The sequence below is a fragment of the Oncorhynchus tshawytscha genome, linkage group LG01 (genome assembly GCF_018296145.1).
Source record: "Oncorhynchus tshawytscha isolate Ot180627B linkage group LG01, Otsh_v2.0, whole genome shotgun sequence".
Classification (NCBI taxonomy): domain Eukaryota; kingdom Metazoa; phylum Chordata; class Actinopteri; order Salmoniformes; family Salmonidae; genus Oncorhynchus; species Oncorhynchus tshawytscha.
Genome location: NC_056429.1, coordinates 44,446,039 through 44,471,042, shown reverse-complemented (window position 1 = coordinate 44,471,042; position 25,004 = coordinate 44,446,039). Strand labels below are relative to the sequence as shown.

At 41.3% G+C, this 25,004-nt stretch overlaps 1 protein-coding gene across 2 annotated transcripts in view; it reads right to left on the bottom strand.

Moving 5' to 3' along the window:
• LOC112251094 (discs large homolog 1-like protein) overlaps positions 1-11,238 on the bottom strand; it is a 205,072-nt gene extending 193,834 nt beyond the window's left edge. For both annotated transcript variants that reach the window (XM_024421790.2, XM_024421799.2), the window contains exon 1: positions 11,083-11,238. In XM_024421790.2, coding sequence (XP_024277558.2) covers positions 11,083-11,184 — 102 coding nt within the window. In that variant the 5' untranslated portion in view covers positions 11,185-11,238. The remainder of the gene's footprint in view (positions 1-11,082) is intronic.
• Between the last annotated feature and the right edge of the window lie 13,766 nt (positions 11,239-25,004).

Genomic DNA, 25,004 nt, shown 5'->3' with positions numbered 1-25,004 from the left:
AGTCCGTTTACGGCTGCGGTGTCAACTCAGCTGCCAGCCTCAGGAAGTATGTGCCATCCCATCCCTCTCCTCTAGCCATACTGCAATTTATCCACTCTGTCTGACCTTTAACTAACTGACCCCTCAGAAGGCTACTCTGGCTTCATGGGGTCAATAGAAGGCACTCTAACCAAAGACTACACCATTTGTGCTTAGATGGACAACAGACATGCAATTTACTATGCAGATTAGCTATGCCAGCTAATAAGAAACAACCCAATCAGAACCATTTTGGCTGGCTCCCATTTGATTGTGAGAACATTCAAAATGCCACGGGAACATGGCCATTCCAAAACATTTAAAAATACACTTATGTAGCATGCCATTAAGGAAAAGCGTATACAAATGGTAGAGGATACTAAGTAGATGTATTGTATTTGCTTCCTGGGTCAACCCATTCCAGTTTCCTCTTCTCCCCTCCTCCCAGCCCTGTCAATCACCTAAAAATAAGACTCAGTGAGCTCACAGTACTAATCTGGTTTAGAGCAGAGGGCCCAAACAGCAGTACTATGCCCTGGTATATTCACACACCCCACAAAGATACAGTACATCAGGTCTGGGATGTGTACTACTGCTAAATTACTTAATGTTCGAATGGGAATGTGTATGCTCAGTTGAGCTGTTTACATTCTGCTTCATCATTATCACAAGCAGACTGGTGCTCCTGATACTGTAGCTTTGTGAGATAATGTTCATTCCATTGTTAGAGCAGCTGCATTCAAAGTTGGAGTCGCTGGCAATTGCAGTGGGTTCTGCACATAAAAAAGTATCATATCAAAAAACATTGAAAAATAAAATGCTATTGAGTAAATGTATTCATTGGTTCTCTTCATTTTGAATAGAGAGATGAAAATGTAATTAATTGAAGGTTATTTGTTGATGTAAAAAGGTGTGGTTGTGTGGAAGAGATATGGGGTGGTATGTCCCCGCTGAAAAAGTGGAAATACCACTGTGTTAGACTGTAACATCTGTGTGTGAAAGAGTGTGTGCATAACCTAGCTGGAAAAAAATGTAATTTTTAGATTTGTTTGGATTTGAAAATTCAACCGTTGAAATGTAAAGGGGTGGGACTCAGGGGCTGTATGTTGCTGTGGGTGTTTGAGTGAGAATGACAGCGGAGAGCCAAACAGTAAAAGCACAGCCCCCTTCATTATCGATGCATTGTGCCGACTCATTGCAGACTGAAGTCAGGAGCAGAGCCAGAAGCTGAGCATTACGTGTTAGCCAGACTAAAGCCTTCAGTTTGGCTGGCACCTAGCCCGAACCGATCAAGTGTGCTCACATACTTCCTTAAAATATCTTCACTTTGAAAAATGAGACAAAATAGTGCTGTTTGTCCATTGTCAGACGTTGTAGCTAGTATACACTTCCTCAAAATAGTCCAAATTAGTCAAAGATAACTTAAGAAATCTGTCATGAATTTTTTATTTTTTTGCAGAGGAGATCTTAGTCGAAAAATATGCATGAAAACGATCTCTCGTTGAATGACAATAAACACTTAATTGAAGAATTCCTACAGTTGACCAATCACCGACAAATGGGCAAAGACTCCAAATACCGAACTTTGACTTGCTTCAAGAAAAAAAGATGTGCACGAACAGCCGAAAAACCCCTCTGCTGAAGACCGATGGGAAGATGGGAAGCATGCGAATGCCTTAAGGATTAGATGAGAGAGAATGGAAAGTTCTCACGCTTCTATTCATCAGGGGTGCTGGAGTTGATTTATAAAGCTATCACACTGCCTGGCATAGGCCTAAACATGCATTCTCATGACTGAATGAATGAATTAATTGATGAGTTGCAAACAATGATGTACACGAACCCTGGCTTGCTGATGCTATGTATTTGCCAATGAGAGGCTTTGAAGCCACTGGTCGGACGTATTGGCACTCCTCAGAAGGAGCAGTCCTCCATAGGAATTAATGGAATTATACAGTACTTCAATTAAATAAAAATTACATGTATTTAAACATGTTGTTGTTGTAGTGGGGACAGTAACGTTAGACCTTTAAAAAAATTATACTTTAAAGGAAATATTTTTCTATATACATATATAGCATTAGTGCAAAGATTGGAAGTCTATGGTAACTGCTAGCATGCTAATTAGCATTGGCTTGCAAAACTACCTATAACATCCTTCATACTGGATGCAGACATAAAAATGGTATCCATGAGTTCATTGACTCTATGGAATTAGATAAAGGGCTTAATTGCCAAAATCCCAAAGTATCCCTTTAATAAATACATTTCTATAGCTTACAAAATAATTCTTTACAATGGTGGGAGAGTCCCAAGATGGAGGCATGGGGGTTTAAAAACAGCACCCCCTGTTAGTCATCTAGTGTATTAATATAAAACATTGGTCGTAAACTACGCTCACTTATCAACTAGGCCTAATGAATATGTGCTCGAAGAACAAGAGAGAAAAGAGAGACTTCTTTGACAAGGCACTCAAACAAACCTGAAGAGTCGTTCAGAAATATATATACTGAACCAAAATATAAACTTAACATGTAAAGTGTTGGTCCCATGTTTCATGAGCTGAAATAAAAGATCCTAGAAATGTTCCATATGCATCAAAAGCTTATTTATCTCAAATGTTGTGCGCAAATTTGCTTGAATCCCTGTTTATTTGTTGAGTGTAGGGGGCAGTATTTTGATGTTTTGATGAAAATCGTACCCAAATGAAACTGCCTATTTCTCAGGCCATAATCTAGAATATGCATATAATTGTCAGATTAGGATAGAAAACACTCTAAAGTTTCCAAAACTGTCAAAATATTGTCTGTGAGTATAACAGAACTGATATTGCAGGCAAAAACCTGAGGAAAATCCAACCAGGAAGTGCTATTTTTCCTGAAAGCTCTCTGTTCCATTGCATGCTTTCCCTCCATTTAAAGGGATATCAACCAGATTCCTTTTCCTATGGCTTCCTCATGGTGTGAAGTCTTTAGACATAGTTTCAGGCTTTTATTCTGAAAAATGAGCGAGAAAGATGACATCGCATCATTGGATGGCTGGGTGCCAGCAGCGTTTTGCATGCACCAACAGAGTGGAGCAGACATTTTCTCTCTCTCTCCTATTGAAGAAGCTACAGTCCGGTTGAAATATTATCGATTATATATTGTAAAAACAACCTGAGGATTGATTATAAAAAACATTTGACATGTTTCTACGAATTTTCCGGATACTATTTGGAATTTTTGTCTGCCCCGTCGTGACCCCTCGAGCTGTGGAATTCTGAACATAACGCGCCAACCAAATGGACCATATTGGATATAAAATCATCTTTATGGAACAAAAGGAACATTTATTGTGTAACTGGCAGTCTTGTGAGTGCAAACATCCGAAGATCATCAAAGGTAAGCAATTCATTTTATTGCTTTTCTGAATTTCGTGACCAATCTACTTTGCTGCTAGGTGTTTGTAATGTTTTGTCTGCTGAGAGAGATGTCCTTACATAAACGCTGACACCGCCTGGAATAGAGGTCCTGGATGGCGGGAAGCTTGTCCCCAGTGATGTACTGGCCCATATGCACTACCCTCTGTAGTGCCTCGCGTTTGGAGGCCGAGCAGTTGCCATACCAGGCAGTGACACAACCCATCAGGATGCTCTCGATGGTGCAGCTGTAGAACCTTTTGCGGATCTGAGGACCCATGCCAAATTCCCCCAAGTCTCCTGAGGGGGAAAAAGCTTCCCTCTTCACGACTCTTCACGACATGATAGTTTGTTGGTGATGTGGACACCAAGGAACTTGAAGTTCTCAACCTGCTTCACTGCTGCCCCGTCGACGCTCGGTCCTCCTTTTCCTGTATCATCTCCTTTTCCACAATCATCTCCTTTGTCTTGATCATGTTGAGGGAGAGGTTGTTGTCCTGGCACCTCACAGCCAGGTCTCTGACCTCCTCCCTATAGGCCAGTGTTGGGCAATTCCAGTCCTCTGGGGCCCGATTGGTTTCACAGTTTTACCCCAACCCCAGCTAACACACACCTGACTCCAATAATCACCTAATCATTATCTTCAGTTTAGAATGCAATTTGATTAATCAGCTGTGTTTGCTATGGATGGAGAAAAGTGTGACACCAATCAGACCCCCGAGGACTGGAATTGCACACCCCTGCTATAGTCTGTCTCATCATTGTTGGTGATCAGGCTGTTGTGTCATCGGCAACAGTGACTATGGTGGTCTGTTTGAAACATGTTGGTATTACAGACTCAGTTAGGGACAGTTTGAAAATATCAGTGAAGACATGCCGGTTGGTCAGCGCATGCTCAGAGTACATGTCCTGGTAATCCGTCTGGCCCTGCGGCCTTGTGAATGTTGACCTGTTTAAAGTTCTTACTCACATCGTCTACAGAGAGCGTGGTCACACAGTCGTCCATAACTGCTGATGCTCTCATGCATGCTTCAGTTTTAAATGCCTCGAAGCGAGCATAGAAGTAGTTTATCTCGTCTGGTAGGCTCCTGTCACTGAGCAGCTCACGGCTGTGCCTCCCTTTGTAGTCTGTAATAGTTTGCAAGCCCTGCTACATCCGATGAGCGTTCGGAGTCGGTGTAGTACTATTCGATCTTAGTCCTGTATTGACCCTTTTCCTGTTTAATGGTTCGTCAGAGGGCATAGCAGGATTTCTTATAAGCTACTTGGTTAGAGTCCCACTCCTTGAAAGCGGCAGCTCTACCCTTTAGCTCAGTACAGATGTTGTCTGTAATCCATGGCTTCTGGTTGGGGTACGTACGGTGACTGTGGGGATGACATCATCAATGCAGTTATTGATGAAGCCAGTGAGTGATGTGATGTACTCCTCAATGTCATCGGATGATTCCCAGAACATATTCCAGTCTGGGCTAGCAAAAGAGTCCTGTAGCTTAGCATCTGCTTCATCTGACCACTTTCTTATTGACCGAGTCACTGGTGCTTCATGCTTTCGTTTTTCTTTGTAAGCAGGAATCAGGAATATAGAACTACTGTATGGTCAGATATGCCAAATGGAGGGTGAGGGAGAGCTTTGTACATGTCTCTGTGTGTGGAGTAAAAGTGGTCTAGAGTTGTTTTTCCTTCTGATTGCACATTTAACATGCTGGTAGAAATGATGTAAAACAGATTTGAGTTTCCCTGCATTAAAGTCCCCGACCACTAGGAGCGCCAACCTCTGCATGAGCATTTTCCTGTTTGCTTATGGCCATATGAAGCTCATTGAGTGCGGTCTTAGTGCCAGCATCCATTTGTGGTAATATGTCGACAGTTACGAAAAATAAAGATGAAAACTCTTGGTAAATAGTGTGATCTACAGCTTATCATGAGATACTCTATCTCAGGCGAGCAAAACCCCTTGTCTCTTGGCTTCCGTAATGAGCCTCACATCAGATGCTGCTAATCATCTCATTCTCTTATCTTCTCCTTCTCTATCCATTTTCACTTTTCCTCCTCTCCTCTCACTCCTCTCTCCGGATTTGTCTCACTCACTCACTTGTATTGTGTGCTGTACCTCGAGGACCGGGGAAACAAGCCATATATATACCTATGTTTGAGTGGGAGGCTCAGGCTCTTATGTAAATTAGTGTCATGCAGTAGAGTGTAAGGACTGGAGCAGACATGATGTGTGAGGTTTTGAGTCATTGTGCCAGGGCTGGTTTGGGCTGCGTGACTGGAGATTGAGGGAGAGGAGAGAGAGGCCTTCAGTACCCTTCTGGCTATGGGACGCCCCCCTCAGATCTCTCTCTCTCTCTCTCATACACACACACACACACGTGCAAACCCTGCCTATTTCTGCCCCTGCCTCTCACACACAGTCACATAGCCTGGCATAACAAGCCCAGCTAGACTCACAAAGGACAGAATAGAAGTGGTACGTCTGTTTGTAGCCTGCTCAGTTTGTATCATGGTTTGCTATAGCTACAACCTGAGAGCATCTGAGTGGGTGGTTAGCTGTTTGACAGGATGCCACATGGCAGGTTGTACCACTCTGCCATTGCACACACATGCTGGGGGATCTGTACAGTACGGTAGGTAGGCCCATCAGATGGCAGCTACACTATACACTCCTTCAAATTCAACTATTTCAGCCACACCCGTTGCTGACAGGTATATAAAATTGAGCATACAGCCATGCAATCTTCATAGACAAACATTGGCAGTAGAATGGCCTCAAGCTCTTAAAGATCTCTACAGATCGGTGTCCCACCTTCAAGACGATTGAGCTAATGTGCGCTAATATGAATAGCATGACGTTGTAAGTAAGAAGAACATTTCCTAGGACATAGACATATCTTATATGGGCCGAAAGCTTACATTTTTTGTTAATCTAACTGCACTGTCCAATTTACAATAGCTATTACAGTGAAAACATGCCATGCTATTGTTTGAGGAGAGTGCACATTTATATACTTGAAACATGTATATATTGACTAATTAGGCATATTTGGGCAGACTGGGGTGGCAGGGTAGCCTAGTGGTTAGAGCGTTGGACTAGTAAACAAAAGGTTGCAAGTTCATATCCCCGAGCTGACAAGATACAAAGCGTTCTGCCCCTGAACAGGCAGTTAACCCACTGTTCCTAGGCCATCATTGAAAATAAGAATTTGTTCTTAACTGACTTGCCTAGTTAAATAAAGGTGAAAAAAAGACTTGATACAACATTTTGATCAGAAATACAATGGTTCATTGGATCAGTCTAAAACTTTGCCCATACACTGCTGTCACCTAGTGGCCAACATCTAAATTGTGCCTAGTCCTAAATCAGATAATTGCCTATCTCTTGCATTTCAAAGATGATGGAACAAAAAAAGCCACAGTTGTTTTTTTCTTTGTATTATCTCTTACCAGATATAATGTATTATATTCTCCTACATTAATTTCACATTTCCACAAACTTCAAAGTGTTTCCTTTCAAATGGTATCAAGAATATGCATAGCCTTGCTTCAGGTCCTGAGCTACAGGCAGTTAGATGTGGGTATGTCATTTTAGGCGAAAATTGAAAAAAAAATAAGTGGCCCTGACCTCAATCCTATAGAAAATGTGTGGGCAGAACTGGAAAAGCGTGTGCGAGCAAGGAGGCCTACAAACCTGACTCAGTTACACCAGCTCTGTCAGGAGGAATGGGCCAATATTCAACCAACTTATTGTGGGAAGCTTGTGGAAGGGTAACCAAAACGTTTGACCCAAATTAAACAATTTAAAGGCAATGCTACCACATACTAATTGAGTGTATGTCAAATTCTGACCCACTGGGAATGTGATGAAATAAAAGCTGAAATAAATAATTCTCTATACTATTATTCTGACATTTCACATTCTTAAAATAAAGTGGTGATCCCAACTAGCTCTAAGACAGTGCATTTTTACTAGGAGTAAATGTCAGGAATTGTGAAATACTGAGTTTAAGTGTATGTGGCTAAGGTGTATGTAGACTTCAACTGTACATGCATATGCACGTTCTGTAGATACATGTGTACGTACACACATACGCACGGACGCAGGCACACACAGCTTTTTTCTGCATACACCCCAGTTCAGTAAGTTGGTTTCAGTGAATGGCCTCAGTCTGTTTCCTGTAGAGCTGTACAGTTGAAGCTATGGAGGAGTTGGTGGAACGGAAGAAATGGGCAATGGATCGAACTGTCTCATCTCTCTGAGCTGTTCTTCATCTCCAGCTCTGTTCGCTCTGAGCAGTAGCTCCCCTCCCAATCTCTCTACACACTGACAGCAATGAGACGGGAGGAGGAGGAAGAGGGAAGAGTAAACCTGCAGTCACTGAATAATTGTGATTTATTTAGAAACCTCCAGCAGCAGACAGAGGACACCCAGACAGAAGAGTTTCGTCTCTCGGCTCATCTATTAATTAAGTTACTTGTCTTCAGCAATTCCATATTCAGGTGAACCTCAGCCGCTAACAGTCTCTTCCTCTCCAATGGCTGATGTTTCCTCTAAAAGCCAAACTCCCATCCTGAGCCTTCCCTTATACACCAACCCAGCCTGAGCCTTCCCATATACATACGCCAACCCAGCAGCCAATTACGTACAGAGCATTACATGAACATGTACTCTGGTCTGCACTACACTGCCTTGCTCAGCTCTACCCTACCAGTTAGATTTCAGAGACCAAGATTAACACTGAATTGATCCTACCCACACAGCTCTGGTAATCACTCTGCTATGGGAGGTCCTTTCTTCACTGAAACAGTTGGGAAACAAAGAGTTAGACTCACATAAATAAAACCACCAGTCCACTGTACTGGCCTGCCTTCCTACTAACACTTCTGAGAGATCATTTTATCCAGTGTAGAGCGAGGCGAGTGTGTTAATTAAGGCATCCGCATGCTTCCCAGCAGAAACAGTTCAGAAGAGTTTGTGCATATATTATGACCACATTGTGATGTTTTTTGTTTGTTTTGGACTTCAGTAAGGGTTTTTTCGATAGTTCAGGCACATTTATTTGAGACAAGCTGAAGTCAGTAGCAAAGGTCTGTGCCCCTTCGTCTGTGATTGGTCAATAGTAGGGATTTGTCAATAAAGTCTTCGTTTTCAATTTTTTTCAATGACAAATACTGCACCAACAATATTAGTTGGATGTAAAATTATGCAACTAAGATCTCCTTGGCAAAAAAGTCCAAATTAACATCTTGGGCACACCCATCCCTTTAGCGGGATCATTTTAGTCAACATCTGCTGAATTGCAGAGTGCCAAATTCAAATTAAATTACAAAAAAAAAATGTTTTCATGAAATCACAAGTGCAATATAGCAAAACACAGTTTAGCTTGTTGTTAATCCACCTGGCGTGTCAGATTTCAAAAAAGCTTTTCGGCAAAAGCATACCAAGCGTTTATGTAGACAAAACATTACAAACAGCTAGCAGCAAAGTAGATTGGTCACGAAAGTCAGAAAAGCAATAAAATGAATCAAATACCTATGATGATCTTCGGATTTTTGCACTCACGAGACTCTCAGTTACACAATAAATGTTCCTTTTGTTCCATAAAGATTATTTTTATATCCAAAATACCTCCATTTGGTTGGCGCGTTATGTTCTGAAATCCACAGGCTCGAGCGGTCACGACGGGGCAGATGAAAATTCCAAATAGTATCCATAAAGTACGTAGAAACACGTCAAACCTTTTTTATAATCAATCCTCAGGTTGATAATATTTCAACCGGACTGTAGCTTTTTCAATAGGAGAGAGAGAGAAAATGTCTCCTCCAAGCTGTTGCGCATGCAAAACTCTGTAGGCACCCAACCATCCACTGACGCGATGTGATCGTTCTCGCTAATTTTTCAGAATAAAAGCCTGAAACTATGTCTAAGGACTGTTCACACCATGTGGAAGCCATAGGGAAAGGAATCTGGTTGATATCCCTTTAAATAGAGGGAAGGCATGCAATGGAACAGGGAGATTTGTTTCTCTTAGGCACTTCCTGGTTGGATTTTCCTCAGGTTTTTGCCTGCAATATCCGTTCTGTTATACTCACAGACAATATTTTGACACTTTGGGAAACTTTAGAGTGTTTTCTATCCTAATCTGACAATTATATGCATATTCTAGATTCTGGGCCTGAGAAATAGGCAGTTTCATTTGGGTATGTGTTTCATCCAAACATCAAAATACTGCCCCCTACACTCAACAGGTTAATGACCGATTTCTTGAGTTATCTTTGATTATTTCTGACTATTTTAAGGAAGTGTATACAGGCAACAGCATCTCAAAATGGACAAACAGTACCACTGCTGCTTTTTCTCATTTCTCAAGCAAAGGTCTTTTAAGGGAGTATGTGAGCACACTCGTTTGGTTCGCCTAGCCAAGTTCGGCTAGGCGCCAGCCGAACTGAACCATGCTGATGCCTTTAGCCAGAGTGCTTTAGCTGGAGTGTTATGACATAAGACAGTGAGAGGGGTGAGGAGGAGGGATGGGGGAGGCAGGGAACCCCCCAGAGGAGAGGAACAGAGCGAGAGGTTGTTGCGTAATCAGCTGAAGTAGCTGTTTGGTTTACTGTGTGAGTTTTCTAAAGCGGAAGACAACACAGGGAGGACACACACACAAAAGCACAAACATGTACAGAAATAGGAGACAGACAGAACGATAGGAAGGCAGCAAAACATATAAGATGGAGAATAATTGTTTTGGATGATTTTAAGAGGTGCTACTGACGGCATGGTAGCATGCTTTATGTGCATCAATATTATGACATGTTAATTATGATGCAGCAAGCATCCTACAGTACATGCGTACTTGGTTTGGCGAGGACATTGGGAGTGATACATTCTCTGTTTCTGCTTGACTTGATGCAGCAGACTCAAAAACAGCTAATCACACACACACACACACACACACACACACACACACAGACACACACACAGAGGCTGTCATATGTCAGTGTGTCAGGATTCAGCTTCAGTCTAGCGTGGCCAGAAAAACATGACTAAACTCCAACCAGATTAACAATTTGAGCTTCTTAAAGTGAGCACATCACTAGTGTGTGCGTGTGTGAAGGCACAGAGAGGAAATACAAACATTATTTATGCTTGATGTGATCTTAAAAGCTATGAGGGTCTTAACACACACACACATACATGCACACACAGACACACACACACACACACACGGTGATTCCTTCTGCTCACAGACTGAGCAGCCTAACGAGAGTTGTTGGAGCATGTGCGTCAGCTCTGTTTGGGTTAACACAGCTCTGTTTGGGTCAACTCTTCCTCCATTTCTCTTTCTCCCTCTGTCACACCATCTTTTTCTCCCTCTCTCTTTCCCTTTCTCTCGTTCCTTTTATCTCTTTCTCTCTTCTCTTTTACACACATGGCAAATATTACACACAGATCCCATCTGGCTGACTATTACAGTACATTACACAGAGACTCCCTCTTACTCACACACACACATGTAAACAAATACTGACCACCATTCATCCATGCTTCCCTACATTACTGAGAGTATTCAGACAGTGTGTGTGTGTGTGTGTGTGTGTGTGTGTGTGTGTGTGTGTGTGTGTGTGTGTGTGTGTGTGTGTGTGTGTGTGTGTGTGTGCTTGTCTCCTACCTTGCATCCGAACATAAGCGAGATGGTGCTGTTGGTGCATGCTACTTTACAGTGGCACAACATTGGTGTAAAACAATCCGAGTGCTTGATGCTGGGTGTCATAGTGTTGTCAGTGCCTGGGCACCTCCATCATGGTTTCTCTCTCTCTCTCTCTCTCTGCACACCCCCACCCCCACCCTCCCCACCCCCGAGCCAGGAACCCTCTGTACAACTGTCAGTCTGTCACTCTTTCGGTCTGTCAGTCCTGGCTCTTCCTGCCTCCAGCCTGCTCCCCCTGTCTCTTCTTCATCACAACCACCATCCTCATAATCCTTGTAGGCAGTCAAAGGTAGAGGCAGTCTCTCGTCCTCTCCCTCCCTCCGTCAGTCTCTGTCCTTCCGTCTCCCCCGTCTCTCTCCTTACTTAGTACACAGCACAGCAGTCCCAGTTCTCTCTCTGTGAGCCCAGCTCACAGCTCAGCTATCAAAGGCTGTGTCTGTGCCTCTCACTCTACTTCTCTCTCGTTCCCTCGCTCTCTGCTCAGCTGACTCGCGCTTTGCGTTGAGGCAGTCAGATCAATGAGCTCAGAGGGAGAGAGAGAGAGGGAAGAACCATGGTGGCGGAGAGAGGGAGAGCAAAAGAGAGCCCTGGGCCGGGGGGATGGATGTTGAAGGAGGTAGGGGGGGACCATGTGTGTTCTTGCTCATCCTGCGTTTCCACTCATTCCATCACTACCTCTCCACCTGCTGCAGTGGAGGCTCTGCCATGACTTGTGCATTCACACACACACACACACACACACACACACACACACACACACGCACACAAAAACACAAACATGGGCAGCAAGCAAAGAGAGAGAGAGAGACTGTATATGAGGAGGAGGGGCTTATTACACAGCCCAGTGGACAGGACTGACCAAACAAACACACTGAACAACAGATGAGAGGAACATAGAGGAGAGGAGAGAGGGTAGATGAGGGGAAGGGGCTCATTACACAGACCAGTGGACAGGACTGACCAAACAAACAAACTGAACAAGAGAGGAGAGGAGAAAGTTACCCGGGAAAGGGAGATGTGATCTCAGCAGTCAAGGGAAACCTATCCACTCTACAACCCGCTGCTGCCCAAGAGCAAATCAAAGCAGCACACTCATAGTGAAATGAACCTCTCCCTATAGCACACACTGGAAGCCCGAAGAGTAGAAAGGAGAAAGAGAAGGATGGAGAGGGAGAGGACTGCAAAGATATAGTAGACCCAAACAAATTGTGCACACAACCTTGGTGTAGTTAAACATGTTCAGCTACCCCTAGGGAGCTAAACCTACACCTAGCCTTATAGCCAGAATAACTCAAGTTACGGAAATGTGCAAGTACATGCCAGCAGAGCACCTTGGAGTTAAACCCTGCAAAAAGTTACAAGACTTAAGGAGCCTCCAAAGAGTCTGAACATTTTTATTTCTACATGGGGCTGGGCGATATACCGTATTTTACGATATACTGGTATTGACGATATACTGGTATTGTTGTCCCTCAACCACGAGACACTTGAGTCCAGTCTCCATGGTCAATGCAGCACATGCAACAATGTTGATAACAATGATGCTGTTTTCACTTTGCTTCTTAATATGAATCCCCTAGTGTTCTATAATTACACCATTAGTTTGTGTTTCTCTTACACCTGCAAACAGCTAGTTTCTCTTTTCTTAGAAAGTTTGGCCTAAATCTAGGTTAGCCACTAATGCTAATCGCTAGTTACCTGGCTAACAGCCTGGTAATACCAGTGATGGTGTAGACTTAAATCTTCATGTTGTTTGTGCAACAGTATCTTCTAAATCAAAGAGGAATCGAGGGCTTGCAGTTGACGTACAATGCGTCCTGGCGGCCATGTTGGAAGACCACCACATTAATTCTTCTGACAACAGCAACCAAGTGGCTACCCCAAACTGCATGACAACATTGCCTAAAACTAGTTGATTCGTCACCACGGTCATTTTCTGTAGAGTATTTGGCTTCTTTAACAAGGCAGGAAAGACAACAGAAAAACAAGATGTGTACAGATTACCCTCAATCATGAAACATCATTGGTGACATCGAGATAAGACTCAAGAACTGTCAAAAAAGCGAATAAACCTTTTTGCCTGTCAAGTCCTGAACCCTGACAGCTGTCAGTAACGGGTCTGCTACGATCATTTCATCACTGGTAAGTCAAGTCTGATCGATTTCGAGTTTAGATTAGCTCTTAAGTTAACCAGGTGTTAATAACAACACTACGTTAGCCAAAATTACCTATCTAGATAGCTTGTAGTCTAGCAATTAGCATGTGTCGCGTGAGTTTAAAGTTTTGGGGAAGCTATGATTTCACCATCAAAATTAGTCTTTATGACAAAGGATTGCACGCCTCTATTATCACAATTGCAGACAAATGTAATCATACTATTCCTAATGTTATGAGTAGATTGGATAGTGATAATTTAGGCTATTAGTAAGTGCTTGGTGGCATAGGTTTATAGGCTATATCAGGGACGTCTCCTTTGCACTGGAAAAATGTGGCGTGAGATAAACATTTCATGCAATTCTACCTGCACTTTATATGACCAGAGAAATTAGCAGAATCTTTTTTAATAAGATGGTAGCCTAGGCCTACTCTACTCACACTGACAACAGATCAATAAAAATGACCTTGAATAAGGCTTCCTGGCTAAAAGGTATCCAGCGTTTGTCAAATTGTCAAAAGTCATTTTTGTGCATTTTAGCTAACCCTAACCCTTTTCCTAACCATAACCTAATTCTCCTAACCTGCTGCCTAAATTCTCCTAATCTGCTACGAAATGTCAAATATGACGTTAACTTGACAAAAGCTGGATGGCTTCTAGCCATGACCATGAAAGGGGAGACGCAAATGGTACAATGTGATGTCCATGTAGCCCGGAGGACATTATTTTCCCCAAAGACTCCAGTGGTTATCATATATTCATAAGGTTTTGTGCATTTCAGGAAACCCTAATTATCATTGATAACTAAATTATACATTTTCCCTGCTCTTATGAATAAAGTTATGCATGGACATTACAGCATAGGAAAAAAGTCTCGATGGGATATGACAACCTGCTATGTTGGTTGTTCAACCCCAGCAATAGATGTGATCTTTATATGACACCTGAATGAACTAAACAGAACCAAATAATTAAGAGCCCTGATGGTATAGGTGACCTGAAGAAGTGATATTCTAACATCAGGTTTGCTTTTCATTTGTTTATGAACTACTGTAGGTTCACCAGCTGACCTCTTATCAAGACACTCATGTCAACTGGATTCCCACTATGAAGAGAAGCAATGCTGCAGCAGCATCCATTTCTCCTTTACTACTTTGTCCTTTTCCAGATAGGAATGGAGACCATCCCTCAATTATATGAGATGGTTGCTATATGCTGTGCTTCGGTCAATCTGAACGATTCTGTTGTGCCATTTGTGTAGAGCATCTTCACCTTGTCGTCATGACAAAAGTGCCCCCTTAAACCGTATGAATATATAAAATGTCATTTGGAACGTGTAAAGACTATTGTTTACGATATTGTAAACATACTGTACTTGAAAAATAAGCTATATTGTTGTATGGGTGAAATGAGAAGTATATTGTCATTCTGCTTTCTCTAGCCCTATTGAATAAAACGTATTTCTTATAGCCCAACTATTTTAAACACAATTAGCATAGGCAATGTAATTGTTGTGGCAGTCTTAGGCAAACCTTCTTCATTTTCACATTGGCACCTCCAAGTGCCACTTAGACCCTCTTGGAGAAAGGTTTCTGGCATTGAACTTGGCAATAGTATGTTTTAATCTCTCTGGGATATTGCAGGGCGCCAAATTCAAAACAACAGAAATCCCATAATTAAAATTCCTCAAACAAGATAAACTTGTTGTAATTCCAGCCGATTTCAAAAAGGTTTTACGACGAAAGCACACCATATGATTATGTTAGGTCAGTACCTTGTCACAGAAAAACACAGCCATTTTTTCACCCAAAGAGAGGGGTCATAAAAAGCAGAAATAGAGTTAAAATGAATCACTAACCTTTGATGATCTTCATCAGATGGCACTCATAGGACTTCATGTTACACAATACATGTATGTTTTGTTCGATAGAGTTCATATTTATATCCACAAATCTAAGTTTACATTGGCCCGTTATGTTCAGTAGTTCCAAAACATCCGGTGATTTTGCAGAGAGCCACATCAATTTACAGAAATGCTCAAAATAAACATTGATAAAAGACACAACTGTTATGCATGGAATTTTAGATCCACTTCTCCTTAATGCAACCGCTGTGTCAGATTTTCTTTTAAACCTTACGGAAAAAGCACACCATGCAATAATCCGAGTACAGCGCTCGGACACAAAAACAAGCCATACAGATACCCGCCAAGTTGTGGAGTCAACAGAGGTCAGAAATAGCATTGTAAATATTCACTTACCTTTGATGATCTTCATCAGAATGCACTCCAAGGAATCCCTGTTTGAAAATAATTGTTGGATTTGTTCGATAAAGTCCATAATTTATGTCCAAATACCTCCTTTTTGTTTGCGTGTTTAGTACACAATCCAAACTCACGGTGCGTGGGCAAGTCCAGGCGAAAGTTCAGACAAAAAGTCATATTACAGTTTATAGAAACATGTCAGATGAGGTATAGAATCAATCTTTGGGATGTTTTTATGATAAATCTTCAATAATGTTTCAACCGGAGAATTCCTTTGTCAGTAGAAATGGGATGGAATGCAGCTAACACTCACATGAGCGTGCATGATCACCTCATGCCACTCTGCCAGACCTCTGACTCATTCAGCTCTCATTAGCCCCCACCTCACAGTAGAAGCCTCAAACAACGTTCTAAAGAGTGTTGACATCTGGTGGAAGCCTTAGGAAGTGCAATATGACCCCATAGACACTGTATATTCGATAGGCAATGATTTTAAAACTACAAACCTCAGATTTCCCAATTCCTGGTTGGATTTTTTTCTCAGGTTTTTGCCTGCCATATGAGTTCTGTTATACTCACAGACATCATTCAAACAGTTTTAGAAACTTCAGAGTGTTTTCTATCCAAATCTAATTATAATATGCATACATTAGCAACTGGGCCTGAGTAGCAGGCAGTTTACCCTGGGCACCTTATTCATCCAAGCTACTCAATACTGCCGCCAAGTCCCAAAGAAGTTTAAGCTTAGGATCCCATCTCCCGCTTTCAGACATTTCACCCCCTAGATTACAAGGGTGGGATTTGCACCCAAGCATGTAATGTCAGCATGTACAAAATCTAGTATAATGATTAGCTTCATGTACAGTGGGGCAAAAAAGTATTTAGTCAGCCACCAATTGTGCAAGTTCTCCCACTTAAAAAGATGAGAGAGGCCTGTAATTTTCATCATAGGTACACTTCAACTATGACAGACAAAATGAGAAAAAAAATCCAGAAAATCACATTGTAGGATTTTTTATGAATTTATTTGCAAATTATGGTGGAAAATAAGTATTTGGTCAATAACAAAAGTTTATTTCAAAACTTTGTTATATACCCTTTGTTGGCAATGACAGAGGTCAAACGTTTTCTGTAAGTCTTCACAAGGTTTCCCCACACTGTTGCTGGTATTTTGGCCCATTCCTCCATGCAGATCTCCTCCAGAGCAGTGATGTTTTGGGGCTGTTGCTGGGCAACACGGACTTTCAACTCCCTCCAAAGAATTTGTATGGGGTTGAGATCTGGAGACTGGCTAGGCCTCTCCAGCACCTTGAAATGCTTCTTACGAAGCCACTCCTTCGTTGCCCGGGCGGTGTGTTTGGGATCATTGTCATGCTGAAAGACCCAGCCACGTTTCATCTTCAATGCTCTTGCTGATGGAAGGAGGTTTTCACTCAAAATCTCACGATACATGGCCCCATTCATACTTTCCTTTACATGGATCAGTCGTCCTGGTCCCTTTGCAGAAAAACAGCCCCAAAGCATGATGTTTCCACCCCCATGTGCACAGTAGATATGGTGTTATTTGGATGCAACTCAGCATTCTTTGTCCTCCAAACACGACGAGTTGAGTTGTTACCAAAAAGTTATATTTTGGTTTCATCTGACCATATGACATTCTCCCAATCTTCTTCTCGATCATCCAAATGCTCTCTAGCAAACTTCAGACGGGCCTGGACATGTACTCGCTTAAGCAGGTGGACACGTCTGGCACTGCAGGATTTGAGTTGAGTTGGAAGTTTACATACACCTCAGCCAAAGACATTTAAACTCAGTTTTTCACAATTCCTGACATTTAATCATAGTAAAAATTCCTTGTCTTGGGTCAGTTATTTTAAGAATGTGAAATGTCAGAATAATAGATGAGAGAATGATTTATTTCAGCTTTTATTTATTTCTTCATATTCCCAGTGGGTCAGAAGTTTATATTCACTCAATTAGTATTTGGTAGCATTGCCTTTGAATTGTTTAACTTGAGTCAAACGTTTCAGGTAGCCTTCCACATGCTTCCCACAATAAGTTGGGTGAATTTTGGCCCATTCCTCCTGACAGAGCTGGTGTAACTGAGTCAGGTTTGTAGGCCTTGCTTGCACACACTTTTCCAGTTCTGCCCACACATTTTCTATCGGATTGAGGTCAGGGCTTTGTGATGGCCACTCCAATACTTTGACTTTGTTGTCCTTAAGCCATTTTGCCACAACTTTGGAAGTATGCTTGGGGATGTCAAGCAAATAGGCACTGAGTTTGAAGGTAGGGCTTGAAATACATCCACAGGTACACCTCCAATTGATTCAAATGATTTCAATTAGCCTATCAGAAGCTTCTAAAGCCATGACCTCATTTTCTGGAATTTTCCAAGCTGTTTTAAGGCACAGTCAACTTAGTGTATGTAAACTTCTGACCCACTGGAATTGTGATACAGTGAATTATAAGTGAAATAATCTGTCTGTAAACAATTGTTGGAAAAATGACTTGTGTCATGCACAAAGTAGATGTCCTAACCGACTTGCCAAAACTATAGTTTGTTGACAAGACATTTGTGGAGTGGTTGAAAAACGAGTTTTAATGACTCCAACCTTAAGTGTATGTAAACTTCCGACTTCAACTGTACAAAACCTTGTTGAGAGCATATCCAACTCACAATCTCTTAGAAACAAATATTAACTATTAGAACAAATACTTAAAAATGACTGAGGTTGGCACAAGATGGAGGAAAAGTTGGAGCATAACTAACGAAATTACAGTAAAAAAAAATGCATGTTTAGTCCAGGATAAACTAATGTATAGAATATATTATACAAGAGAAAAAAATCCACAAATCATACAATACAACGGTATGTCTTGTCTTTATTGTAAAACGAATAATGACTCAATAATCCACGCTTTCTGGGAATGCTGTAAACTCCAGAAGTTGTGGGCGGAGCTAGAGCGTTGGCTGTTAGAAGTATTATAATGTAAACTTACTTTTAATACACCTCAATGCATATTTCAAGGCATATGGGGGTGATATCGAATGGGCTGGACGATTCTCTTCTCATCACTCATCTTGAAAAAAACTGTCCTGTCTTTGGCATCAGTAAAGTGAAGACTGTTATTTTATCAAATAAATTCTCTGTAATTATTATTATGTGATTAAACTAATCATGTAAATGTAATTAACTAGGAAGTCGGGGCACCAACGAAAATCTTCAGATTACAAAGTTATAATTTTCCTAATATAACTCATCAGATATTTTAATATTTGATAAATTAGTCTTCTAATGAATGAATTATTCTTTACCTCACGTTAGTCTTATTCCAAATGTCGTAAATTGTTGGTTATCTGCACGAACCCAGCCTTTACTATGAATCATCCATACACCATTTGTCTTAATCATTTATTTACTAACTAACTAAATAATCACAGAAATGCATAAACAAACAACACAGTAGATATGATTACAAGGAAATGATAGGGGAGGTTCCCTAGTGGGCTAAACCGATATGACGGCTTGGCGGACAAAAGAGAAGTGGGTGTGGACTGAAAAGGGCGGGAAAGACAAAAGGAGTCACTACACAGTTGATCATTATATTCATTGAAATGCTAATCCTTTGCACATGAACGCTCACTCATTCGGGAATAACTACAATCAATATATATTTACGCCCAGTGTGTCGTCGTGATCTCTGTTGGAATCGGCAGTCTGCGAAGAGTCCGTTCATCAGAGCGTGTCTCTCGCTGCTTCCCTGAAGTCTTAGGTGGTTAGAATGTATCCTTCAGAGTATCATTCAGAAATGTTCTCATAAAATAGTTGTTTCGGCGGTTGTTGGTCTTCGCATCCCAGGTTGACATAATTTCTAGCTGCAAACTAGTAATAAGTATCAAAGATTTTCTCTTATTCTGTCGGGAATGATAGTCTCAGAGTTGAACCATTTCCACCTGTGTAGCCAATGCTCCACATGGTATGGTTAGGAATTCAACAACCATGGTAACCTTAGCAGACACTGAGGTTTTTTTGGTCTCTACTCAAACTTTTGCCCCCTTAGCTGACCGAAGTAAGCATGTTCTGAAGAGGATTTCTTCAGGAGGGTTTTTTATTTGTAACAGTAGAAAAGGGCTGTTCCATGATGCCAGATCATTTCCATGATGTAACATCATTTCACAAATAGTTTTATCTTTACTCATTCATTTTATACAAGTAGATGCAAACCCCTAATTGAGAAATGTACATATTCAGCGATATAGTCATGTGTGTTTCCTGTCCTCTCTGAGGTCACCAAAGGAAACACACTCATCATACCCTGTCCCTTAAGTGTCCACAGACCATTCCCACCTTCTCATGAGTGGACATAGAGTATCAAATAATTATTTTGGTGATATTGGAGTTCAAATTAGAAATCCTTTGTTCTCTCTGTCTCTTTCTGCATGGCCAGGGGGAGAGAGTCTCCTCCAGGAATGTATGACCTGAGATAACAGAACCTGGGTGTAGGAGAGAGAGAGGGGAGGGGGAAGCCACTAGCTATACCCAAAAAGGGCCATGTCCTGACAAAACATAAACTAAAAACGTGGAAATCAATGAATCAGGCATCATTAACACAATGGAACAATCTAATGATTTCTTATTGAAATACCATGGGCAAAAAGTGGAAAACAACAATGCTGGCACTGGGGATGGGGGTGTGAGCATGCGGGTCTAGGCAGATGCGTTGTAGTCATTGTTTGTGTGCATCCTGTAAGTTGTTGTTTGTATGTATGTATAAGTTTGGATATTGAGTGAGGGGAAAATGAAAGTTACAAGGCAAAGCTATATTCAGAGGGGTGTGTGTGTGTGTGTGTGTGTTTGTGTATTCAGCACTTTAAAAAAATTACAGACATACACAGTATACAGTCCTCCTCTTTCTGATGACAGTGCTAGAAGATAGGAAGCAGGTGTGGGGAGATCCCAATCGCTGCTCTGGACCTGTCAACCAATCAGCTTCTATCTAGATCACAGAGTGCTGAGCCACATTGATGCCACCACAGATACACAGCCAGGGAGAGAGAGAGAGAAATAGAGAGAAAGATATATAAAATTAGAGAGAGAGAAGGAGAAATAACATCTCAAAGAGATACATCTCAGAGAAATCTTCCACCATCTCAGAAAAATAGGAAGGAGTTAGTTCAGTCCATCTCAGCACAACTTCCTCTCCTGTACCTCACAGGGTTTATAATCTTCTTACTTGGCAGAAGTGTCCCTTGTGAAGTTTGTCTATTTCCACATGCAGAAGGAAAGCATAGGATGGACAGAAAGTTTGTCAAGGTTGCTTAATGCCTGGCTGTAAAATTCCATATAATCGAGGACATGGTTCACTTTGACAAATCTATAAAATGTTGAGTACTAAATGGTTTAGTGAAAAAGCCACACATTAGTCAAGAGTTCCATACATTTAGCATGTAAGTTCATCAAGCAGAACTTTGATCATTGCCTTTCTATGGCTGTATTGTGAAGACTTGAATATATAGAATTATTTTAAATTATGCAGTTTTATCCTACATAGCATTTGAATTATGAATTACCCAGTGGAAGAGAAATGGGTGTAACAAAGACCTCTCGTTCCCTCTTTTCTTCTCTCCTTTTCTTCTCTTCTCTCCTGCCACTTAATTTCCCTCTTATCTCCCCTCCCTCAGTGGGCGAGTGACTGAGTGAATGAGAAGTCATTCTAGATCACTCTCCTATCCATTTACTGCTGTGAGTGAGTGTGGTGTCTGTGTGTGGTTGGTCAGTGGAAGCCTCAGAGAAGGAAGTGGAGGACCATCCTACTCAATGAATTTCAGAAAAATAAAAAAATAATAAAAAACATTTAAAAAATTATCCTTTTTAGATAAAACTATACAAAATACATTCACATCACCAAAAACCTGATTAAAACACACTGTTTTGCAATGTTCTACAGTAGTCTCAACAGCACCTCTAGGGTATCACCACGGTATAGCGGGAGGACAGCTATTTTCCCATCCTCTGACTACATTGACTTCAATACAAAGCTTAGGAGGCTCGTGCTCCTCACCCCCTTCCATAAACCTACAATGTAATTGTGGTGACTTCCAGAGGACGTTCTCCAACCAATCAAAGCTTTTGCAGTATGAACTGACATCAAAGGATCAGAGAATGAACCTAATACAACGCATGTGGGATTCAGAATCTTGGTGAGTTGGTGACATTGTTGGATAGATTGAGATTGACATGAAAAGTGACAGCTGGGTGAGCATTTTTAGGATATTATTTAATTCAATTTAGTTTCTTCAAACTACAGGATATGGAGGAGGTTGATTATTCAGTTGAAGTCGAAAGTTTACATACACCTCAGCCAAATACATTTAAACTCAGTTTTTCACAATTCCTGATATTTAATCAAAGTAACAATTCCCTGTCTTAGGTCAGTTAGGATCACCACTTTATTTTGAGAATGTGAAATGTCAGAATAATAGTTGAGAGAATTATATATTTCGGCTTTTATTTCTTTATTTCTTTCATCACATTCCCAGGATTTTTAATGAATTTATTTGCAAATTATGGTGGAAAATAAGTATTTGGTCAATAACAAAAGTTTATCTCAATACTTTGTTATATACCCTTTGTTGGCAATGACAGAGGTCAAATGTTTTCTGTAAGTCTTCACAAGGTTTTCACACACTGTTGCTGGTATTTTGGCCCATTCCTCCATGCAGATCTCCTCTAGAGCAGTGATGTTTTGGGGCTGTTGCTGGGCAACACGGACTTTCAACTCCCTCCAAAGATGTTGTATGGGGTTGAGATCTGGAGACTGGCTAGGCCACTCCAGGACCTTGAAATGCTTCTTATGAAGCCACTCCTTCGTTGCCTGGGCGGTGTGTTTGGGATCATTGTCATGCTGAAAGACCCAGCCACGTTTCATCTTCAATGCCCTTGCTGATGGAAGGAGGTTTTCACTCAAAATCTCACGATACATGGCCCCATTCATTCTTTCCTTTCCACGGATCAGTCGTCCTGGTCCCTTTGCAGAAAAACAGCCCCAAAGCATGATGTTTCCACCCCCATGCTTCACAGTAGGTATGGTGTTCTTTGGATGCAACTCAGCATTCTTTGTCCTCCAAACACGACGAGTTGAGTTTTTACCAAAAAGTTATATTTTGGTTTCATCTGACCATATGACATTCTCCCAATCTTCTTCTGGATCATCCCAATGCTCTCTAGCAAACTTCAGACGGGCCTGGACATGTACTGGCTTAAGCAGGGGGACACGTCTGGCACTGCAGGATTTGAGTCCCTGGCGGCGTAGTGTGTTACTGATGGTAGGCTTTGTTACTTTGGTCCCAGCTCTCTGCAGGTCATTCACTAGGTCCCCCCGTGTGGTTCTGGGATTTTTGCTCACCGTTCTTGTGATAATTTTGACCCCACGGGGTGAGATCTTGCGTGGAGCCCCAGATCGAGGGAGATTATCAGTGGTCTTGTATGTCTTCCATTTCCTAATAATTGCTCCCACAGTTGATTTCTTCAAACCAAGCTGCGTACCTATTGCAGATTCACTCTTCCCAGACTGGTGCAGCTCTACAATTTTCTTTCTGGTGTCCTCTGACAGCTCTTTGGTCTTGGCCATAGTGGAGTTTGGAGTGTGACTGTTTGAGGTTGTGGACAGGTGTCTTTTATACTGATAACAAGTTCAAACAGGTGCCATTAATACAGGTAATGAGTGGAGGACAGAGGACCCTCTTAAAGAAGAAGTTACAGGTCTGTGAGAGCCAGAAATCTTGCTTGTTTGTAGGTGACCAAATACTTGTTTTCCACCATAATTTGCAAATAAATTCATAAAAAATCCTACAATGTGATTTTCTGGGTTATTTTCTCATTTTGTCTGTCATAGTTGAAGTGTACCTATGATGAAAATTACAGGCCTCTCTCATCTTTTTAAGTGGGACAACTTGCACAATTGGTGGCTGACTAAATACTTTTTTGCCCCACTGTAATTGGTACCGTTGGCCATTGGAAAGAAAACAATTAAAATGTAGGAGAGTATAACACAATAGATATGGTAGGAGAAAATCCAAAGAAACACCAAACATAATTTTTTTGGGGGAGAGACCATGCTCTTACAAAGGCAAGTATAAGGGCATACTGAAAATTAGCTCCCAGGATGCAATTCCTATGGCTTCCACAGGGTGTCAGCAGTCTATTTTCAAGGTTTCAGGCATGCAACTAACAAAATTATTAAGAAATATCAGTTTTAGATTTTCAAAAAATTATGTAATATTTAATCGCTATTTGTGAATTTATAAAACCTGTGCTGGTGGAAAAATATTATAATGTGGGGCGCCGTCCTCAAACAATCGCATGATTGTAATAGCTACTGTAAATGCCAGCGGTTTAGACATTAATGGCTGTGTGTGGAGTTATTTTGAGGGGACAGCAAATTTACACTGTTATACAAGCTGTACACTCACTACATTATATTGTAGCAAAGTGTCCTTTCTTCAGTGTTGTCACATGAAAAGATATACTCAAATATTTACAAAAATGTGAGGGATGTACTCACTTTTGTGATATACTGTATATGTACCTAAATGTTTAATATCCATAATTTTTATGATTGTTTTTTTGAATTCAGTTTCACAAGAAGGTGTCCTGCTCGGCTTGTCCTGCTCTTTAACAATTACTCCTAAAACTTTCAAAACTGGTTGGGGCTAACCCGATGGCATAGACCCATATTGCACATATTTTTTTTGTCGATTTACATCTCACACTATTTTAAACTATTTATTTACATTTTTGAATTTGAAAGCTCTTTGGTCATATGACTTACTGACTTAAAACACGTTTCAGAATGTCCACTCAGTGGGCCTAGACATTGCACATCCTTTAGTTTGTCCATTTTCATCTCACTGAATTTTACATACATTTTTCAAAATTAAACATTTCAATAGCTCATTGGTCATGTGACCTACTGACTTCAAACAAGGTTCAGAATGTCCACTGAATACCCATCTATATTGCACACCCTTTAGTTTGTCCATTTTCATCTCACACGTTTTTATTTGAATTTTTCAAACTTAAAAATGTCAATACCTCCTTGGTCATGTGAACTACTGAGTTCAAACAAGGTTAAGAATGTCTCCAACTTCAGCAATTTTTGCAATTCGTTCCAGTCATTGGCAGCTGAGAACTGGTAGGAAAGCCGGCCAAAGAGGTGTTGGCTTTGGGGATGACCAGTGAAATATACCTGCTGGAGTGTGTGCTACGGGTGGGTGTTGCTATGGGGATCAGTGAGCTGAGATAAGGCGGTGCTTTACCTAGCAAAGACTTATAGATGACCTGGAGCCAATGGGTTTGGCGACGAATATGTGCGAAAGCCAGCCAACGAGAGCATACAGGTCGCAATGGTGGGTGGTATATGGGGCTCTGGTGACAAAACGGATGGCACTGTGATAGACCA